We start from the raw sequence: 19,020 nt of genomic DNA on the forward strand, positions 1-19,020 counted from the left end.
GGACAGATTACTGTAGAATCATCATATCAGAGCTTGTTTGGTCTAAACGTTTCAATTTCTATTTAATATAGCTTAAGTAAAAGCGATTGAAAAAGAAGTTCGATGTTTGGGTGCCACACCAATTAACAGAAAAAAACATGATGGATCGAATTTCCATCTGCGAAACCTTGGCCAAACGGAATGAGATAGACCCATTTCTTAAACAGATGGTGACTGGAGATGAGAAATGAATCACATACGATAACCCTGTGCGAAAACGATCGTGGTCAAAGAGCGGTGAAGCACCTCAAACGGCCAGGAAAGTTTTGCTATGCATTTGGTGGGACTGGAAGGGGATTATTTATTATGAGTTGCTTCCATATGGCCAAACGCTAAATTCTGATCTCTACTGTCAACAACTGGACCGTTTGAAAATAGCGATTGACCAGAAACGGCCAGAATTGGCCAACAGGAGAGGTGTCGTGTTCCACCAGGACAACGCTAGGCCACACACATCTACAGTGACTCGCCAGAAACTTCGGGAGCTTGGTTGGGAAGTTTTAATGCATCCGCCATACAGTCCGGACTTGGCACCAAGCGATTATCATCTTTTTCTTGCATTGCAAAATTTCTTTAATGATGAAAAATTGGAATCTAGGGAGGATTGTGAAAATCGACTACGAGAGTTTTTTGCAAATAGAGACCAGGACTTCTATGAGAGAGGCATTTTGAAGTTACCTTTAAAATGGCAACAAATCATACAACAAAACGGTGCATAATATAAGGAAAACAAAATGTATTATCGTATAAAATTTTTATTTTTTCCTTTTAAGTTAAATTAAATGTAACTCAGGTGGGATGGTTTATTTGTGTTGAGTATCCTTAAAAGCCGTCTAAAGTAAAAGCGTAATGGAGTTTACTATATGACTTTTATTAGTCTTTGAAAAAAAAAATAAAAAAAAAATCTCGGAAAATATGTACGCGAGGTACACTTCATGTCATTAATAAAACAAGTCTTCAATATTTTTGAAGCTTTTTTAGTCCTTTTTAAATGGTGAAGCACAAATGCACGTCATTGTATAGTCTGTGTCTTCAGCTTTCTCCAGCATGGCTTCACAAGAGGACGATGTGTTATTATTGGATATTTCATTGAACCCACTATCTGTTCGAAAAATCGTTGAGTTCTTTTCCGGTGAGCAATTCGTAATGGGTGGTTTTTCAATATTTTTCGCAAAAGCGTCTGAACTAATAATGTGGTTGACTAAAGTTTCTTGAAAGAGAGTGTGTTTTTTTATAACCATATCCTTGACCTTTTGAGTAGTAGTATACCCATCACAATTTGCAATATTCTCATCTTGCTCGCCGTTCAGCAAATTAGCTGAAAACGATTCGGATAGATTTTTGCGGCTAGCTGAGCGTCTTTTTCCTCTAGGTGTATCGGAATTGGAAGAAGTTGAACTTATTGCCGATAGTTGAGAATATTGCATTTCTTCCATATCAAAGGTGTCTTCTAAAAGTTCATCCGTGTCATCCGGATTTATTGACAGATCTAACTCTTTCGCGAAAACTTTGCTAACCATCGTGTTAGATTCCAATTTTTGACTGCTATTAACCTTAAGACGACTGATCTTTACCGTGAAACTATCTGCCGAAGATTCAGTGATGTTTTTATTAGCCACATAGGCGAGCAAAGGCGATGAACTTCTTTCTGGTGTGAATTTTTGTTTAGGTTTGTTGTCGCTTTGCGATAAATCTGCCGTTTCAGTAACAGCATTGTTCTTTTCGTTATTTGTACAGTTGTCTACGTTTATGTGCTTCTTAGACATACCAGGTGGATGTATTGGTGACAGTTGCTCGCCTATTTCATTAGCAAAATCAATTGTACGCATTGTACGGTTTTTAGCGCTTCCTGTGTTAAGTGGTGATAAGCTTTCGAAAGTTGATATAGGCGACAACGATCCAAACGAACTCTTATCCGAAGAATCCGATAATTTACCTATTATGGCCGAATGTTGAGCAGTAGAAGTTATTGAAGAAGAACTAGTATTGGCACATTGCTCCGTTTTTGCACAAGATGTTTGAACTAAAGGATTTGTGTCATTCTCAACAAGCATAATATTCTGCATATCAAACAATTTGCGTCTTAATGACAAATCATTCCAATTATTATTATTGTTAAATGGGCCCGTAAATTTTTTTTCCCATTCAACCCCAACACCAGCTAAATGAGGTTGAAAATATGGTTTTAAAGCTAATTCCAAAGCAGGAGGGAGTGTTGGAGGCAACGTCAGTTCGGTTTGGGAACTGCAATCGCGTATTCGTCGCCCCGGCTTGGAGATGGGAGTGTTGCCGTTTAATTCCGATAAAATGATGCGATGATTTCTTAATGGACAAAACACTGGGCTTGGAACAATTTGTTGCTCCTTAAAGTAGGAACTTATGGCCAATTGAGCTTTAGCCTCCAAGTCCGGATCTGGAGAATCTTGAAATTGAGTCTCGTGAGCTTCTACATGAGCAGGTTTTAGGCTAGACATCTCATCAATGGTCCACTCAAATTGGGTCGAAGACATTTGTGGAGTAGACGGGCGGAATAAAGAAGGACTGTAGAGTTAATCAATTAAAGTTTATTCATAGACATAACATGTATGTATGCCTTTTTTTAACTGAGAAAATTTACCTGGCAATTAGTGGCAAATGCAGTCTATCCGTCAGTGCTGCCTCAAAAGGATTCCTTACTTTTTGGTGCCGCTTCGCTGGCGGTGTCTGAGAATGTGGCATTGTGATCGAATGCACAGAATTTAATGTTGGAGCCGGGACAAAGTTTGATGAACTTACTGAACTTACCGTACAGCTGAGACCTCCCGCTTTGGGTGAACGTGGATGTATTGCTTTTTTATGTGAACCAAGATTTTTTGGTGTATCCTCTGCATTTTTCATGGTTTGTGCTAACTGGGGCCAGATTGTTGCAGTTATCACTCTTTGCGGCGATTTGTATTCTTCCACATCCATCACTTCGAACAATTTTCATTAACAAGTTTCGTTAAAGAAGTTTAAAAAAAACAAGGGCAAAACACAGCACAAGTAAACCATACGCGCTTTTAAGCATACCAGATCGTAAATAGCTGAAAAAGTGAATGTCGCACTATGTCAAGCAAAAGCAAAAATACAGAAATCAATCACAACTAGAGCAACGCTCACTTTGTTTGAGAAGTAAAAATACAGAAATCAGCATAAATGTAGACAAGCAATATATAAATAAATGCAAATATTTTTAATGTCAAATTAATTAGTGAAATAAAGAATTAAAAAAACGATATTAAAGAAATAGTATAACGGTAGATTTACTGAAAGAATTAAAATAGGAGATGTGGGATAACACACCCTTTTTAAACCCAGGATATTGACGAAGTTCTTATAACAGTATTTGGACGGCTATGAAGGTCTCCAATATACTACAAGAATGAGTGTGAAATTTTTTGGTATACTATATGAGCGTATCGCAAATAAGCTCCGTAAATATTCAGATCTAAAAATCATTTACTTGCTCATGCATGGATGATCATTTCTTTGATACTCAGCTCACGACGGTAGAATATAGTCAAGATATTTGGTAGCTAAATATACCGCACTTCCCAGAAAATATGTAAGTAAAAAAATCCAAAGATTTTAATAACATACGGGACTTTTCTTACTGCATTAGTCTAATATATGTATTTAATTCCATAAATTAGTTGCTTTGCAAAATAAAACACTGAACCTGAAATTTGGAAACTACACTTTAATAGCAATATATGACAGTTTATTTTTAAATTTGAAAGAAATCGGCTTTATTTTTTTTTTTTAATTTTCTGTTTCTTTTTCGTATTATTTGCTTGATTCCATAAAATCCGTGTGAGTAGCTAATCTCAACGAAATCTAATAAAAAGTTGAGCAATGTGCTTGCATGAAATACCCAAAAATTTCTATATATGCACATTCATTACTTTTAATGTATCAAAGTCAATTGTGTTGTCACCGTAAAAGTACTTTGACATGCTAATGTTGCTATCCGACTTAACCCGAAAAAAATTTTTAAGTCTTTTCTGTGTTGCCATAATTGAATATAGGTTCCCATTTACGGGATCGAAGAAATGGAACACTTAAAACCAAACGAAATTCAAACCTTATCAATTAATCTTCTGATACTTTTGTTAATATTCAGTATAATCGTTGCAATATATTACATCGAATTTTATCTGCCTTGTAAAGTAAATAATTAGTTTTAAGTTTCATAATTGAAAGCTAACTATGACCAGATGAGGACGAGATCGATACATATAAAACGACGCCAGATTTTTCCTTGTCTAAATTCTTACACTATTCATACTAATATTATGAGATATGCACGAGTTACAAATTACACAAACTACAATCCACCAGCGTTCAACTACACAAAAATGTAGAATGCGAAACAAAATAAACAACAAAGTTTAGGCAGTCATATAGTCAAAATGTCCGCATAGTTCTCTGCTTCTGGCAATACTGACAGCTGGCTGAAATATTTTCATTATTTCCTTATGGAGTTTTATGCGTGGTTGCTCATTTGTTTGGCCGTATCTGCACATTCAATGGCGTGTATTAGAGCGGTTTTTCGTTTATATAAATGAAAGCGTCTTTCAGCGATTGTTAACGAAGTAGTTTGAATTAATAAAGAAAAAAATGTTTATATAAAAATTGTCTTAAAGTATATGTGTTAATGCAAAACGAATCCATCGAAAATTTAAGCAAATATCAGTGCATGTGTTAGCTCTCAATAGCTGCCAATATTGAAACTTATTTAGACAATCACTTTTCTAACGCCAGTTGTCAGTCCATATATGTATGAAATAATTTCTTATATACGATTTAGAAACTTGTTTACGATATTTCAGTCATTACTAAATTTATTTGCATTGCCTTTATATGCTTGTTAAAGTTAATAAAGTGGTTCTAACTTTACATTTTTCAGTCTTTAGTGATTTAATAATATCATTATTTCGCCAAATATTTTTTGTGGTCAGTGATGTGTAGAGCTCCAATAAAGCACCAGCAGAGATTGTGATGAAGAGCGCCAGCGCAACAGGCGAAAGTTTTTTCTACATCTGCATTATAAACTTATTAATGAGCTGAATGTTCACGTATGTTCCTGTTACAACTACGTATTTTAAATTTTCATTGCCTCACCCCACCTGTTAACACATTCAAAGAGTAGTTTGCAAGTGTGCGTTTGCGTGTAAAAAATAAAGAAAACATTTACATTAGATGTAAATTTTTATAAAAGTGCAAAAATATATATGAATGATAAATTTAAAAACTTTTTTAAAAAATATTTACCAATCGTTGTATGCAGTGAATCATAATCATAGTAGCAGTAGCCGCTGCTCGTTAAAAATAACTAATCAATTTTGTTGAAAAACTGAAACAAAAGTACAAACAGAAAAGTCTCGTACATTGCTCTTCCATCTTACGAGTTTTTGTTAACACTTTTGTTTTTTTATTACCTAAAAATGTTCTCAACTCGATTTGCCCATTACTCTTGCGAGCCACTGTATGCGTACATTCTTTGTTTTTATTAAAACTGTTAATTTGTATCTCATCACATGACTGATAATCAAGTACCTGTCGCTTCTATTCAACTACTGGTAAGTACTTATTCTTCGTGTCCACTACTGGGGAAAATGTACTAATTTTATAAGTTTGCTCGCAAGACTCGCATATGCGCAAACATACTTAATCATTGTAAGGTCCCACACGAACGTCTTTGCAGTTCTGAGAAAATTGCGGGGAAGGGACTGTGAATCGGGCGTAATAGTTCAATTATATAAATTAATCGAAAGTTAAATACCAGAATAACATTAAATATTGGGTTTTTGGTAATAATTCACGATTTGAAAAAGTTCGAGAAGAAGTAACAAACAATACCGCTCGTTACCGTAATTAATAGCTTATCAAAAGAATTAATATTAACGCATATAAAGACATATTATTGAAGTTCTCTGATTATTGATCATCAAGCCAAATATTAAACTCAAAAATGCCCTTCTTTTCTTTACATTTAATTATCTTAGATTTTTAATTTTGCGAAAGCATTTCCGAGCATGCCAGTTGAAATAGCAAGGAAAATATATATGTAATGAACACGGAAATCAATGAATGGACGAACGACACGCCTAGTGCAAGAACATACATTGTACGATTTCTGCCGCTTTTTTTTACTGAGTAATCCTAATCATTCGGTGCGAGTGTAAATGTTACATTTATCTACGTTAGTTGCTTATGTGTATCAGTGTTTCTAAGCTAAACCACTTTCCTGAGCTTGTAGTTACTAACATCAAGCAAAAGCTGCACACTGGTGAAGTCGTCGACATCCGAGAATATATTAACTTTGTCGTTCCTTTTGCAACGCCCAGAAGTAAGGAAACAAACTTTCAATTAGGTATATATATATATAGGCAACATCTTAGGCAATGTAAAGCTTGAAATGGATTTACGTCAGATAAAGTAAATAATGCCGAAACTAAGCACCTTTATGTATATGATAAATAAATAAATAAATAAATATATACTTAAATACTTTGTCCGTTTTCGCAGTCGTGCTTCGGGAATAGGCCGAGTTCGTCTGCGCATTCTGCGATGACAACTAGAAAACAAACAAAATATATGAAAACATTTTCATTAGCACACTCGTATATATACTAAAGCATATAAAGGTTAATCAAAGTTATATAAAAATGTTTATACAATTGGTTTGAAATCAATTTAAAAAATTAAGTGGTGTTCATGTATATACCTACTTTTCAGGACTGGTATCGCATGATTCGTCTCGTATATCGTTTTATATTGATATCATTTTCTGATTTGCTTGTTTTCAGTTTTGTGATTATTTTCTTAACTTTTCTCGCTTTTTTCTTGAACTATTTACACTATACGATGCGTGCGTGTACGCTTTACTTTTAACTTTTAATTTTTACATGATTTTATTAAAAAAAGATCTGCATGGCTAACACAAGTGCGTAGCTGTGAGAAAGTTATGTTCGCGCATCTGGTTTTACCAGATTTTTTTGTTGTTATTTTTTGCAGTCGCTATCAAAAACATACTCTACTCAAAGTCCTGTATGATGATTATTAGTGCTGCACCTTGCCATCCAATTACCTTATCTCTCTCTTCAGGCTCTCCGGCATACTGACATGTATTTTCAAGTCATCATTATTATACCCGTTTATCTGAGTTGAGTAAAATAATTGCATTTGTTTTTTGTTTTCATTTTCACGCACTTTCATATATATGAAAAAAGACTTGCATTTTAAAACATCAAAAGTGAAATGATTGCAACGAATCTCTCTACTAATTGACATTGATTTAGAAAATTTTTAAATCAGCCATTTCGCCTTTGCAGTATTTGCTCTATCATGTCAATAAGTAAGATTAAATAATTCACTGCTTATCTGGATATCGGATAGATGTTAAACTTGTGCAGGGTGCAAGGGTGCAAATTTCTGCTTTTGGTTTTTTGATTAAAATTGAACGTATATTATAAAAACAAGTGGCCAAACGATATTTTATTCAAACCATTGTCTGTCTCTTAGGCAGAATATGGATTTCGTGCAGAAAGCACAATTAGCCTTTTGCGTCTATCTACGTAAGTGTTCAATATTTTTCTGATTGCCATAAAAAATGAAAGTCATGATTGGACGGACAATATGGCACCAATTGAAACCAGTGTCAATCAGAAGGAATAACGTCTGCCGACAAAGTGCTGCTATTTGATCTAAGACGAGTTTTTTGCTAGATAGAGCCGAATTTTTCCACGCTGACAATAGACCAAAGACAGTCTTATATACTAACTCTCTCACTTCCGGAAGACAAAGCGTTACGGAGCGTAAGTGTTTCTGATTAGTATGTAAGGCGAAATGACGTCAATCCTATCTATCGTGGCATTCTTTCGCTGATAAGCCATATTCAGGAAGCAATAATTCTTACAATTTCGTTACGCTACGGCCCAAATACTTACATGGCATCATAAATTTCTCTAATGAAAACACGCAGTTTCAGAACAGAAGTATAATAATATTAGAAAATTGTTTAGGCATTCATTGATGCTGTAGGGAAGACGGTTCAGAGATTATTTAAAAATATGATTTTACTTATTAAGCTAACAGTTGTCGAGAAGGTCTTATAATTTTTAACGAAAAGACTAAAGGGCCTCGGTTTTCTGTTAACATTCATCAAATTGCAATACATTTCACAGCTCTGGTATTAAACGTATTAATTGCGAAAAAGAGTTGCGATGTCTACAACAGAAACAGATTTATGAAACGAAAAGCTAAGAAAACGTACGTGACTTGCCAGTGAAAGTAAAGCAAACCTAGATGTAGATGGTTTTCCTATGGCTAACGATCAAAACATCTCTTTGCGCGTAGCTTTAAATCATTTAGGAAAACTGATCATAGAAAAGGCTCGACAACTCAATGCCGCTTGTTCTGATTTACAAAAATGCATTCAATCGAATTCCTAATCGCATATCTCTGCTAAGATGTAACGAAATCAAGCGAAATAAAGACGAAGCTTATTGCGAACACTGTAAGCTTGTTAGAATTGAATGGAGGCCAATATTAGTGAAATAGGAAATTGGCCACAACTATCACACAATGCCCGATACCACAAATAAGTTTAGTACCACGCCAGACATGAGCAAACCGGCCTATTGTGCTATGGGATCAGCGTCGTCGTGTTCATCTTAACTTCAATCTTTGACATCTAAGCGAAAATATAAATGTCTATTTACCCAGATGCTATCATTGGGATAGATGCTATCTCTGGTGTTTTCATTACTTTGGTTACAATTGATGAGCAAACGAGTTTAGCTAAAAGTGTGGCGAGTACGGTAATCTTTGAAATTGCAGAAACCATTATGAGCGCAAACGCACTATAATACATAAATTCAATAAAATTATATAAAGGGGAATGCTCTCGAGCGATTACATTGTTATGCAGATAGGTCGCTGTAGTAAACAATAGTTCATTTACAATATTATAATGTACATTAACATGTTTTACCTGGCGCTCAGCCAGCTTCTGTGATGATGGCTACACTTTAACTAGAAATTATTTATATAATTGTAAGTTGAAAAGCAAAACTACCTTATGGAGTGTTCAGTTGAAGAGTGAGTTTATGAATACGAGGAAGTAAGAGAGGGATTTATAAAATACCCCAGGACATGCTAATACAAAGTGACATAGCAGCATGCAGCACGAAAACAAAAGTTATATGTTGCAAGTTGAAGCATCTGCCTCATGTTCCTTTAAAAACTAACAGCAAGTAAAAAAGAATTTTTAATTTTCTTCAGAAGTTGGTCGCTCTTAATAAGAGACTTGAAAAATTGAAATATAAAATAAAGCAAGCAAAGGAAGTTATAATCGCATTCAAGACGAATTCTCGATACCCTTCATATTATATACATACAGTGCATAAGAAGATATAATAGATTTTCTTACCTAAGCATTTTGTTGAATGCGAACGTCTGCCCAGTTTATTAGATATTTTGAGCCTTTAAATTATAAAAGCAAATTAAGGCACAGACGATTAACTATTTAAAAAAAAGTTCTGTACATTTTATTAGATGTCTGTGAGGCATAGGTTTGCGCTTTGCGCAAACAGAACAACGAATCTAGTATACTTTCATCTTTCGACAGAGTAGAGTATGAAATAACGAAAGAAAAAACAAAAAACAAAAAACATAAAACATATTATCAAGGCAAACAAGTTTAATAGATAATTAACAATAATGGAAAAAGAAAAGCAGATAATGAAAAAGAGATAATAGTTAATAAAGATTAGAACGAAGGAAAATAAAATATTAAAAACATTACCATCGGCGACTTGAGCCTAATTTAAGGGTACGGTATGGTAGGGTGGACTACGGCATGATAAGAAATTCGTACACATTTTTGAGTAGGCATTAATTGAAAGAAATGTATGTGTTTTTTACATCAATATTATGTTTTTTAATTCGCTACGTGGGTCAATACTTTTTATAACCTATTTGAAATTTTGATCCTTTAGAGTCACTTCGTCACAACTTCATTAACTTCACAACTTTCAATAATAATAGTGTGGAATAAAAAGTTCCTTGCGATTTGCAAGATATTCTAACGGATTCGAGAAAAAGACGAATGCACGTTTGCCGTTTAAAAGCTATTCAGCTTTTAATTTGACACCTGTCAATTCATCCCAGACAAGCTAGACGTCACCCACATGTGAGCATCGTAAACGTATTATTCTTCCGTTTAAATGAACTTAAATGCGCGCCTGGTAAGGGTAGGGACATACTACTTTCTCTATTACTTTGTTGCTTATAAAATTTGGTATAATTGGCATATATCAAAGTACTTGGACTCAGATTCCTATGCCAGCTGCACGCGACTAAAGGGAGCTTTGCATAAGTGTGACGGACGGACATGCTTTTTTTTTTTTCTGTAATCAGCCTTTAGTTGGATGCCTCCTACAAGCGCCTCCTACGAAGACATTAGGTACGATGAGAAGATCACTACTTGAAGGTTGTGTGGGTTCACAAACGTATTTTTCGTATTAAAATTTTCTTTCGTCAAGTTGCCGAAAGAACCCGAAAACATGAAAGTAATGAAAAAAAAAAAAAAAAAAAATCAAAACTAACTGCAACAAAGGATGGTCTCCTATTGATGTCGAAAAATGTGACATTAAGCAAAAGCCCTTAAAGCATAAGTGAAAATTTATTTCCATTTTTCCTTAAGCTTGTCCGCATTAGCTAACAAGGTGAAGCGAACGTCAGAAAAAGAAGGCAAAATTTTCCGGTCGTTCAAATGCTCTCGCTTTCAGAGATTACTTCTTCAAATACTTCTGATTGCCATGCACAATGAGTGGTTGATCAAAAATAGTGAAACTGGTTAGGAGCGAAGGAAAGCTGATATGAATAAATTTACATATACCATAAAAGTATTTCTGATTAGTATACATTTGGCAATATTAGGGCACCTATCGGAAGTGGCGAGACCAATTAAAATTCTTTTCAATTATTTTACATCGTCCTTGCGATCTGAAAGAATTTAAGTTTCTTGATCAATTTTCAGGGTAAACACGTGTTAATTCGCCAAAATCGTATACAAAGTAATTGTCGCGAAAACGTTTAAAAGTGAATTGCTTATATGTACACTTAATGTATACAATATAGGGTATATGTATATATATATATATACATATATAATAGCATACAGAAATGTATTGTTGTGTGATATTTTGCAATATTATTCTATTACTGTATGACATACAGCTTAGTGCTTTGGTTTTCTACTTGTTTGGTGCTATTTAAGGCACAACTTAACTGGCAGTTGTTTTAATTAAATTTGGTGTTGTTTAAACAGCACTTGTGAAGCACATTAAACTATGTTTGTATATCATGCATGTATTGGACGTCTATGTACGTTCTATATATATATATATATATATATAATGTATTTAAGCTTTATATTGCAAGAAAACGGAAAATGATAAAGAGTGCAGAATTTGACGTTTGTTTGCCATGTAGCCACACTCTGAAAGTTTTAACCATTTCAAGCTAGTTGAGCTTAATCCCATTAGTTTGAAATCAGCTATTTTGTGCAGTTGATGTTAAAGTTTTAGTTGCTCTTGCTGCTTTCTGTTTCGGTTCTGGTATCTGTTTTTTTTTTTTTTTTTTTTTTTTGTGTATTATTTTCACATTTCATTCTTTCTTTTTTTTCTCTCTCTCTTTTCTCCCTATTTTCCAACAAATACTTCATATTACGCCTATGCCGCCGCAGTCAGTTACTACTTACTTGGCTATTTGCATAGCAAAACTAGGCTGTGCTTCTTTCACAGCCTATTTTATTTAGTGCATAAGAAATAATGTTGTTTTTGTACAGCGTTTTTTTTTTTTTTTTTTTGTAAGTAAGTGTCGTTTTATTAAATTCACTTGTAACCTTAGTTAACACCATTTTAGGTAAATGCCTCTTAAACTCTAAACTATCCCTTAAGAACTTTCAGGTTTCTCCGGACACTTAATGTCTTATTATATTTTCAAAACTAATAATTTACCCGATATTCAGCTTCCTGGCCAGTTACTGCACAATTACTAACACAATTTAGTGCCTACTTTGCCGAATAATCGGGCAGACAGACAGAGAGATATGAATAGAGCATCTTTCGCTATCAATTTGCTTAGCTTGGAAACACTTTTATGAAATCGAAAACACAAGGCGAGATGGGCGTAAAAAAGGAAAGCAGGAGAACGAGTATCGTATTTCCTGGGAGCGAGGAGCAGCTTTCATCAACTCAAGCGTTGTAGTTTCATCGCTCGCGGTAGATCTTGAAGAACTAAATAGTGTGCCGTTACTTAATTGTACGTTACACGGACGTATACGTAATTTTGTTAGTAGTGTTTTTAGGTGCCCGTGTTGAAGTTCCCGCTATAAAGTTTAACATTTTTGATCATATATTTTGTCACTTGGATACGATTTGTGATTGCGATGCTTGAAATTTGCGGTCCAACGAAGAAGTAGAATTAATTCACAAAAATGTTCGTGCGATGATTTTTTATGACTTTCGATTTAGATTATCAAGAAAAGGGGCCATCGATCAACTTGCTTCCCCTTTTGACGATGAAGGACAATACCTTCGCGTTATGAAACGCTAGTATAATTAGTTGAATCGTGGCCGTCGTTCGTTCATTAGGGCAAGTTATAAAGGTGATCCGAAGTTACATATAATGCCTGGAAACACCGATGCTGTGCAAGAACTGATAAAGCAAGGTGAACATGCGATATACGGTGAGAATGAGGCAACCTTAAGTATTGGTTCCATCACCATATATACATTATTACACGATCATCTTTAGACCTCACGTAAAAAAATGCTAAAAAGTATAGTTCGAACGTATGGAAAGGTGCGCAGATCACAAAGGAGGATATTTTAAAAAATACTAAAACAATTTTCACACACACACACACACACACACATAGTTTTTTTTATTGCAAGAAAGCCTACATACAAATTCGATTTAATGCCTTTCTTAGCCGGTAGTGGTTTGAATGGGAAAAGCTTACCTCGTGCTTCTTCAAACACGCGAAGAGCCCCACCTTTTGCGGAACTGCTTGCTTGGATTTTCTCTTCCATCTCAAAACTCGGATCGGTTCGCCGGGTATTTAAGAAAAAGTTGGGGAAAGTTCTCATGAGACATTGAATATTAAAGCACTAAACGCTACTTTCGCTATACAACACTTCTAGGTAATCTTTATCTAATCTCGGTAATCTTGTACCTACCTGTGCTTCTACCTATGAATATGCCATATGCATATGCATGCAAAAAAAAAAAAAAAATTAATTGAAAATGCATTTTATTCAAAATTGCTGAGATATAATGTGAGCAAAAAAAAAAAAAAAAAAAAAAAAAAAAATTATTAATAAAGCTGTTTAGGCGTCTGATACAAGTTTCTACAGTTTCTTATTCACTCAATCGCAAACATTTGTTTTTCTGTTAACAAATATGATGTAATTCAAAAAATTTGCAAAAAATTATATCGGGCAACGAGTACATTGTGGAACTAGGATGACGAAATAAAAAATAAAAATCGATTTGTTTCTTCACTTTGCTGCCTTTCTGCCTACTTTCTGATCAAAGAAGAGCTAAAAAGGGGGTGGTAGGAGAGTACACCAAGTCTTCTTTCTTTGATGCCAAGTCAATAAGTAACAAGAAACTAACAATTTGTATAAAATCTTACATTAGAATCCAAATTAAAAATATTCAAAATTTTTAAAAATAAAATTTCCTCCCCTATTTTCTCTACTCTCTGATAATTTGACTATTTTTCAGTGATTTTTTTTTTTTTTTTTTTATCCATCAGGTATGCATATGCTGTATAGTATACCGTTGGGAGAAGGCAACGTCAACGTCACGATAGGAGAATAATAATATCAATCAACAGCTATAGCAAGTATAATGAGTTTGTCAAAGTTTTTCAACTCCGATACACACACACACACATACGATGATTGAGTCAAGTTAAAAATGGAAAACAAAAACAAACGGTTAGCGTTGACAGTTTTTATCCTTTTTTTTTATTTATGCACATCACCAAAGGACAATGACACAGTCAATATCTATTTTGATCAGAATCAAATTGTGAATCGATTTAAGCATGTTCGCGTGTCCGTCTGCGTAATGTCCGTTATAAACATTCTCCCGACCGCAAAAAATGAAGTTATCGAGTTAAAATTTTGCACGAAGCAAAAAAAAAAAGAAGAAGCTCTTGCACGCTGGTTCGTATTGAAAATGGGCCAAATTGGTCGAAGGACACGCTCACAGCACTACTTAAACTGAGAATATCTCTCCGTCTTTCAGAGGGAAAAACAAACTGGTTTATTGCGTATTACCCTCAAAATTGTAGCCGATAAATGTATAGAAATTTGTGAACGTATAGTTTATGGTCAATGCTGCTGTAGTAGGTATATAAAAACGGAAAACATTTATCCCACCCAATATTATAGTGTATCGAAATTTAACTTTTTGTTTCCTTGGTCCTTTATAATGCGCAGACGCAAGCTTTAAAAATCTCATAGAGTATATAAATTCCTGGCCAGATGCAAATTTGAAATTTGGAAGCTAAGCGTGTCCGTCTGCTCAACTGTGCAGAGTCTATGGCTTTAGTAAGTATTTTCTAGTTAGCGAAAATGAAGATATCCCTTGCATATTCGCAAAAGAATTTAAAAGTGACTTAAGTTTTCAAAAGTCTCGCCTATAACGCTCACGCGTTTGAACGACAAAGACTTTTTTTTTGCGAAAATAAGAAAGAAGCCGGCTTTTTTGCCCAACTGCCTATTATAGAGCGTGAAAATTTTGTTCTCTTACTTTTTCTTGTTTTCTTTAGGATAACGGTGATGGGTGTAAAAGGTTCGGTTACGACCGAATATAATTTTCTTACTTGTTCTTTTTCAAAATATTCTCGCTGATGAATGATATACTTCTGATTACGTTACAACGAATGTTGTCGCTTGATTCGATCATGCACTTTCGTAGCGCCCATGATGTTAAGTCTCGAGGCAACACTTTAAGGCTCAAATGGCGAAACTCGAACACTAGTTTCTTGATGTTTTTGCTGTGTGTGCTTGCATAGTTACGTTCGATGGGAACGCACCTGATCAAAAAGAACTTTTGGGATTTATTTACATGCTTTATGTTATATAAATTAGATAGTCACACTTTTGCCTCACATGATGAAAGCGATGTCGTCTGTAAAAGTTGCAGTGAATTGTGACAAAGAAACTTTGTTTGAATCGCATAATGTTAAAAATAATTTTTGATTCAATGGATTGCAAAATCGCAGCAAAATGAAAGGTGTGATTAGCAAAAACAAAAGCTTAGCACACATATAAACAATATATTGGGCGATTGAGTAAACTCAACGGCTATGCGATAATATTTTATGGGGCGACAAACCTACAGAGGATACGCTGTGTGCACGATATCTTTTATACGCGCCTTTAAAGTGGCCATTTCCGGTTACCATATCCATGAATATGTAGTGGAAGAATCGCGATTTCGGCGAATTTGGAAATAGGGCGTTATTAGCCGACTATAGAAAAAGAAATTGTTATCACTATTACACCTAATTCCCTTTTTACACGATGGATATGTTTGCAAAAAATTCGTGTAAAAAAAGTCGTGCAAAAAAATTCTTGTTAGAGTTCATTTAAGAATTTATTTCCTCTTTCTACATGTGCCAACAACACGAATCACACAAACACACAGACGGACAGACATGGCTAAATGAACTCAGAATTTTGCGCTGATCATATATATATATATATATATATATTATATATTATATATCTCTTTCTGAAATTTCCTTTTGGTTGTTACATACATACATTACGGGATAAATAAAATGTTTAGACCAAAGCAGTTCGCGCAAAAAAAGAATATATTTTTTTAGATCAAATTTTTTGTAAGTAAAATTCGTGGAAAAGGAGTTTCTGGCTTATCATGATTATGATAATTTATTTAGACCAAAGCAATGTATTCTAGGGCTAAGAGTAGGATGATCACTAACAACTAAGACTATCTGCTGTTCTTTTTTTTTTCAATTGATATGAGTTTGCAGTACATATGGGATTTCTCATGTTCATCTCAATATTGATTTTCACGCGATTGATCATTGTTTGGATAAAAAAGTTCAATTTTCCACCAAAAAAAAAAAAACAATTGATCTCCAAATTAATTTATTAATGTAATTATTGCACTTACCCCCGCGCACACGCATCCGCAGAAAATGTTGCTTTGAAGATTTTCCGAAAAGTGCGAGTAAAAGAAGTTGGAAAATTCAATGTTTGGAGAAAACCGCGCATAAACTTTTCAAATGTTATGCTATAGATATAAATTTTGTAGTAATGCTTGTCGCTTGGTGCAAAACTGCCTCCAAGACTTTATCGTAGAGCTTTCTTGCTACACGTTTTTACTGCGTCTATTGAAGATGCAATTGCGCGCAATTGTGTTACTAGGCTTTACGTGTGGCGATACGATTGGGGAAAAGTAAAAAGAAATATAAAATTTTATGATAGACTTCATAATTAATATCAAAATCTTCATCAAAATTCTCCTAATTTTATAACAGACGCAATCCTCGAATCCTCTCGAATCCCTTATGTTAGCTTCATATCTACTCAATAGTCGTCCCGATACGACTACACTACAGACGTCGTTATATATTAGTAGAGAAAAATTAATGTAAGTAATGCATGTACGCACTCCTTTGGAGAAGACCTTGAACTTTCGAGAAACATGTTTCTTTCAGTTAATGAGTTTACTCCACTCTAAAAAAAGCAAAAAAAAAAAAAAAAAAAAAAAAAACATTTATTAAGACAATAAAAACAAAATTAATTTGTTGAAAAATGTACCGGGTCTTGTCCTCGAACATGCGTAGCAGATAATTACCTCAAAGCAATTGTCAAAGTCCTATCAAAAGTCATTCCAATTGGCCAATGGGCGAATCACTTAAATTGATATTGTAGATTAAAGTTGTAGTGGCCATGGGATGCTCCTCTCAATCTAACCAACTGTTCACGCGCTAAGCTGCGATAATAGAGATATTGATTATTGATGTTTTAGTGTTATAGTAGTTGAAAGTTGAAAAAAGCTTTACATATGGATGGATCGATCGTGCATGCATAAATTAGTGCTAATTGACTGGTTGATAATAACATCATTTTGATCGCAGCAGTTTATCAAAATCTAATCAGTCGTATAAAAAGTCGTATTAAGTCTCTTAAATCAATATCAAAAATTGTATAATAAAATCATTATCATCGTCACTATCACCTGACGACGACTCCCCCCCGCTCGACCAATTGTAAATGTGGTGATTATTGTCATTGCAAACAGATAAATGCACGAAACGTAAGCGATAGCTGGAGTTGTTTTCAAAACTTGTTATTATAATTATGCCATCGAAATAGGATGACATACTTGTTGCTTATTCCGTTTGCGACAAACCAATGCAATCCGGGCAGAGATCTACGAAAAATATATACCCTTTCATTTTTGCTGGTAAAATTCCTATTCTTCTCATTTTTCTCCTACACTAGTCGAAAAATTGAATTGAAAAAACTCTTGATAAAAACAACTACAACAAATTTTAATATGTTTGCGGCAATCCATCGACTGACTTATAAAATGAAATACAGACTGGGATTCGCGTTAATTTAAGGCGATAGGTATCTGAAGTTTCGTTGCAATTCGAACGTAACTTTTTTCTTGTTTTTTGTTCTTGTTATTGCAATTACGATAAGAAATTATATACTGGTGTTAAAAAAAACAAGTATTAAAGCATGTGGTTTTTTTTTTTTTAATATTTTTTTTATATGTTACTTTCTGTTACATACATATTTGATGTTGCTGTAGATACTATGGGATATTTTTTTGTGCATTTTATTTTAATGGTTATCTCTAATTTTCATGCATAGTGGGCCACTTTTAAGGGAGGCAATAATTCTTACGGCTTATGTTAGACCAAATATGGTAAGAATATGCCTCAAAGATACATCCATGCTCGCTTGGTTTGGAATACTTAAAGCATCAACACCACAGTTGTTACCTCTTTCCCAATTATTGTCGAAGAATAAACATTAAAAGTTAACGAGATGCCGTTTCAAACGCAGGATGACAACGAACAGCTACAGTATCCTTAAAAAACTAGCATATAAAGGCATAAGAGCGTGTAAAGTTCGTAGAATAAAATTCTTAAAGATTGATATGCTTTTTCCTAGAAGCTAATCTAAAAGGCTATCAATCCAAAGTTGATGCCAGACAACCTTGCGTTGTCCATAATTTTTTCTTCTCGAGTTTTTGTTACGTCTGCCTTCAGGGCGAATTTTCGATGTTTCATCATTCGTAGGTGAGAATGAAGGCTCTACCCTTTACCAAGTCGAAGAGCGAGAGTTCTGTATCAGATAGCAAATCAATGTCTCTTATAAGTTGCAGTGTTCTGTGTTCGCTAAAGTGTGTTCGCTAAAGTTTCACAAATGAAGGGGCAAATCTATTATACCGATCCTAATTCTTTAGCGATGAGTATTATAAATACCGTAAATGCAGAGCAGTTTTGTTTAACAAAACTTTTCCAACACTTGCCTGTAATAACAAAAAAAAGCAGAAAATAAAAAAAAACAAAAAACAGAAAAGAATTACAATCAGAGCAATAACAACAATAATAAATACAATTAAAGGTATTGCAAATGAATGTTTCTTCTTGAAAGCGAAACAAAGCCAAAGTTTATTCTACAATATTTCATTCATTCAATGCTTGTAATGATGTATAAGACATATGCAGTACTGCAGCGTGGATGGAATTAAAAGCACAAGTGTCTTTATAGTGAATCGGGAGAAGAACAACATTAATTGTGTTTGAGGATAGTTTTTAGATAGTTTTTAACCCAAAGTCAAATATCAAGAACGTTTGCTTTAATAAGTCGTTTCCTAAAG

General features: G+C 34.2%; 2 protein-coding genes across 5 annotated transcripts in view; one reads left to right on the forward strand and one right to left on the reverse strand.

Moving 5' to 3' along the window:
- Positions 1–841: 841 nt before the first annotated feature.
- On the reverse strand, positions 842–3,098 carry LOC119632168 (protein aurora borealis). 3 transcript variants are annotated; one of them, XM_038024957.1, is made up of 3 exons: positions 2,815–3,098; positions 2,657–2,742; positions 843–2,580 (listed from the first exon to the last, which is right to left on the reverse strand). In XM_038024957.1, exons 1-3 carry the CDS (start codon positions 2,986–2,988, stop codon positions 1,017–1,019), a joined length of 1,824 nt encoding a protein of 607 aa, XP_037880885.1. In that variant the 5' UTR covers positions 2,989–3,098; the 3' UTR covers positions 843–1,016. The 3 variants fall into 3 exon arrangements, with proteins under 3 accessions (XP_037880884.1, XP_037880885.1, XP_037880886.1); XM_038024958.1 differs by having other exon boundaries at positions 2,824–3,097; XM_038024956.1 differs by having other exon boundaries at positions 842–2,580; positions 2,657–3,098.
- Positions 3,099–4,691: 1,593 nt separating this feature from the next.
- The window catches only part of LOC119632167 (protein phosphatase 1 regulatory subunit 16A), a 48,475-nt gene continuing 34,146 nt past the window's right edge, over positions 4,692–19,020 (forward strand). The window contains exon 1 of one of the 2 annotated variants that reach the window (XM_038024949.1): positions 4,692–5,639. The gene's annotated coding sequence lies outside the window, so the exon portion shown is untranslated. The remainder of the gene's footprint in view (positions 5,640–19,020) is intronic. The other variant, XM_038024955.1, reaches the window with a different exon arrangement.

Source organism: Glossina fuscipes, unplaced genomic scaffold, assembly GCF_014805625.2.
Source record: "Glossina fuscipes isolate IAEA_lab_2018 unplaced genomic scaffold, Yale_Gfus_2 1, whole genome shotgun sequence".
In the NCBI taxonomy this organism is placed as follows: Eukaryota; Metazoa; Arthropoda; class Insecta; order Diptera; family Glossinidae; genus Glossina; species Glossina fuscipes.

What these genes read in the sequence shown, in the direction of transcription:
- LOC119632168 (XM_038024956.1), bottom strand. Translation starts at nt 2,988, where the DNA reads ATGGATGTGGAAGAATACAAATCGCCGCAAAGAGTGATAACTGCAACA. An exon ending in CATTTGCCACTAATTGCCAG is followed by an intron (nt 2,581 to 2,656) that starts GTAAATTTTCTC and finishes TTAACTCTACAG; the next exon opens with TCCTTCTTTATTCCGCCCGT.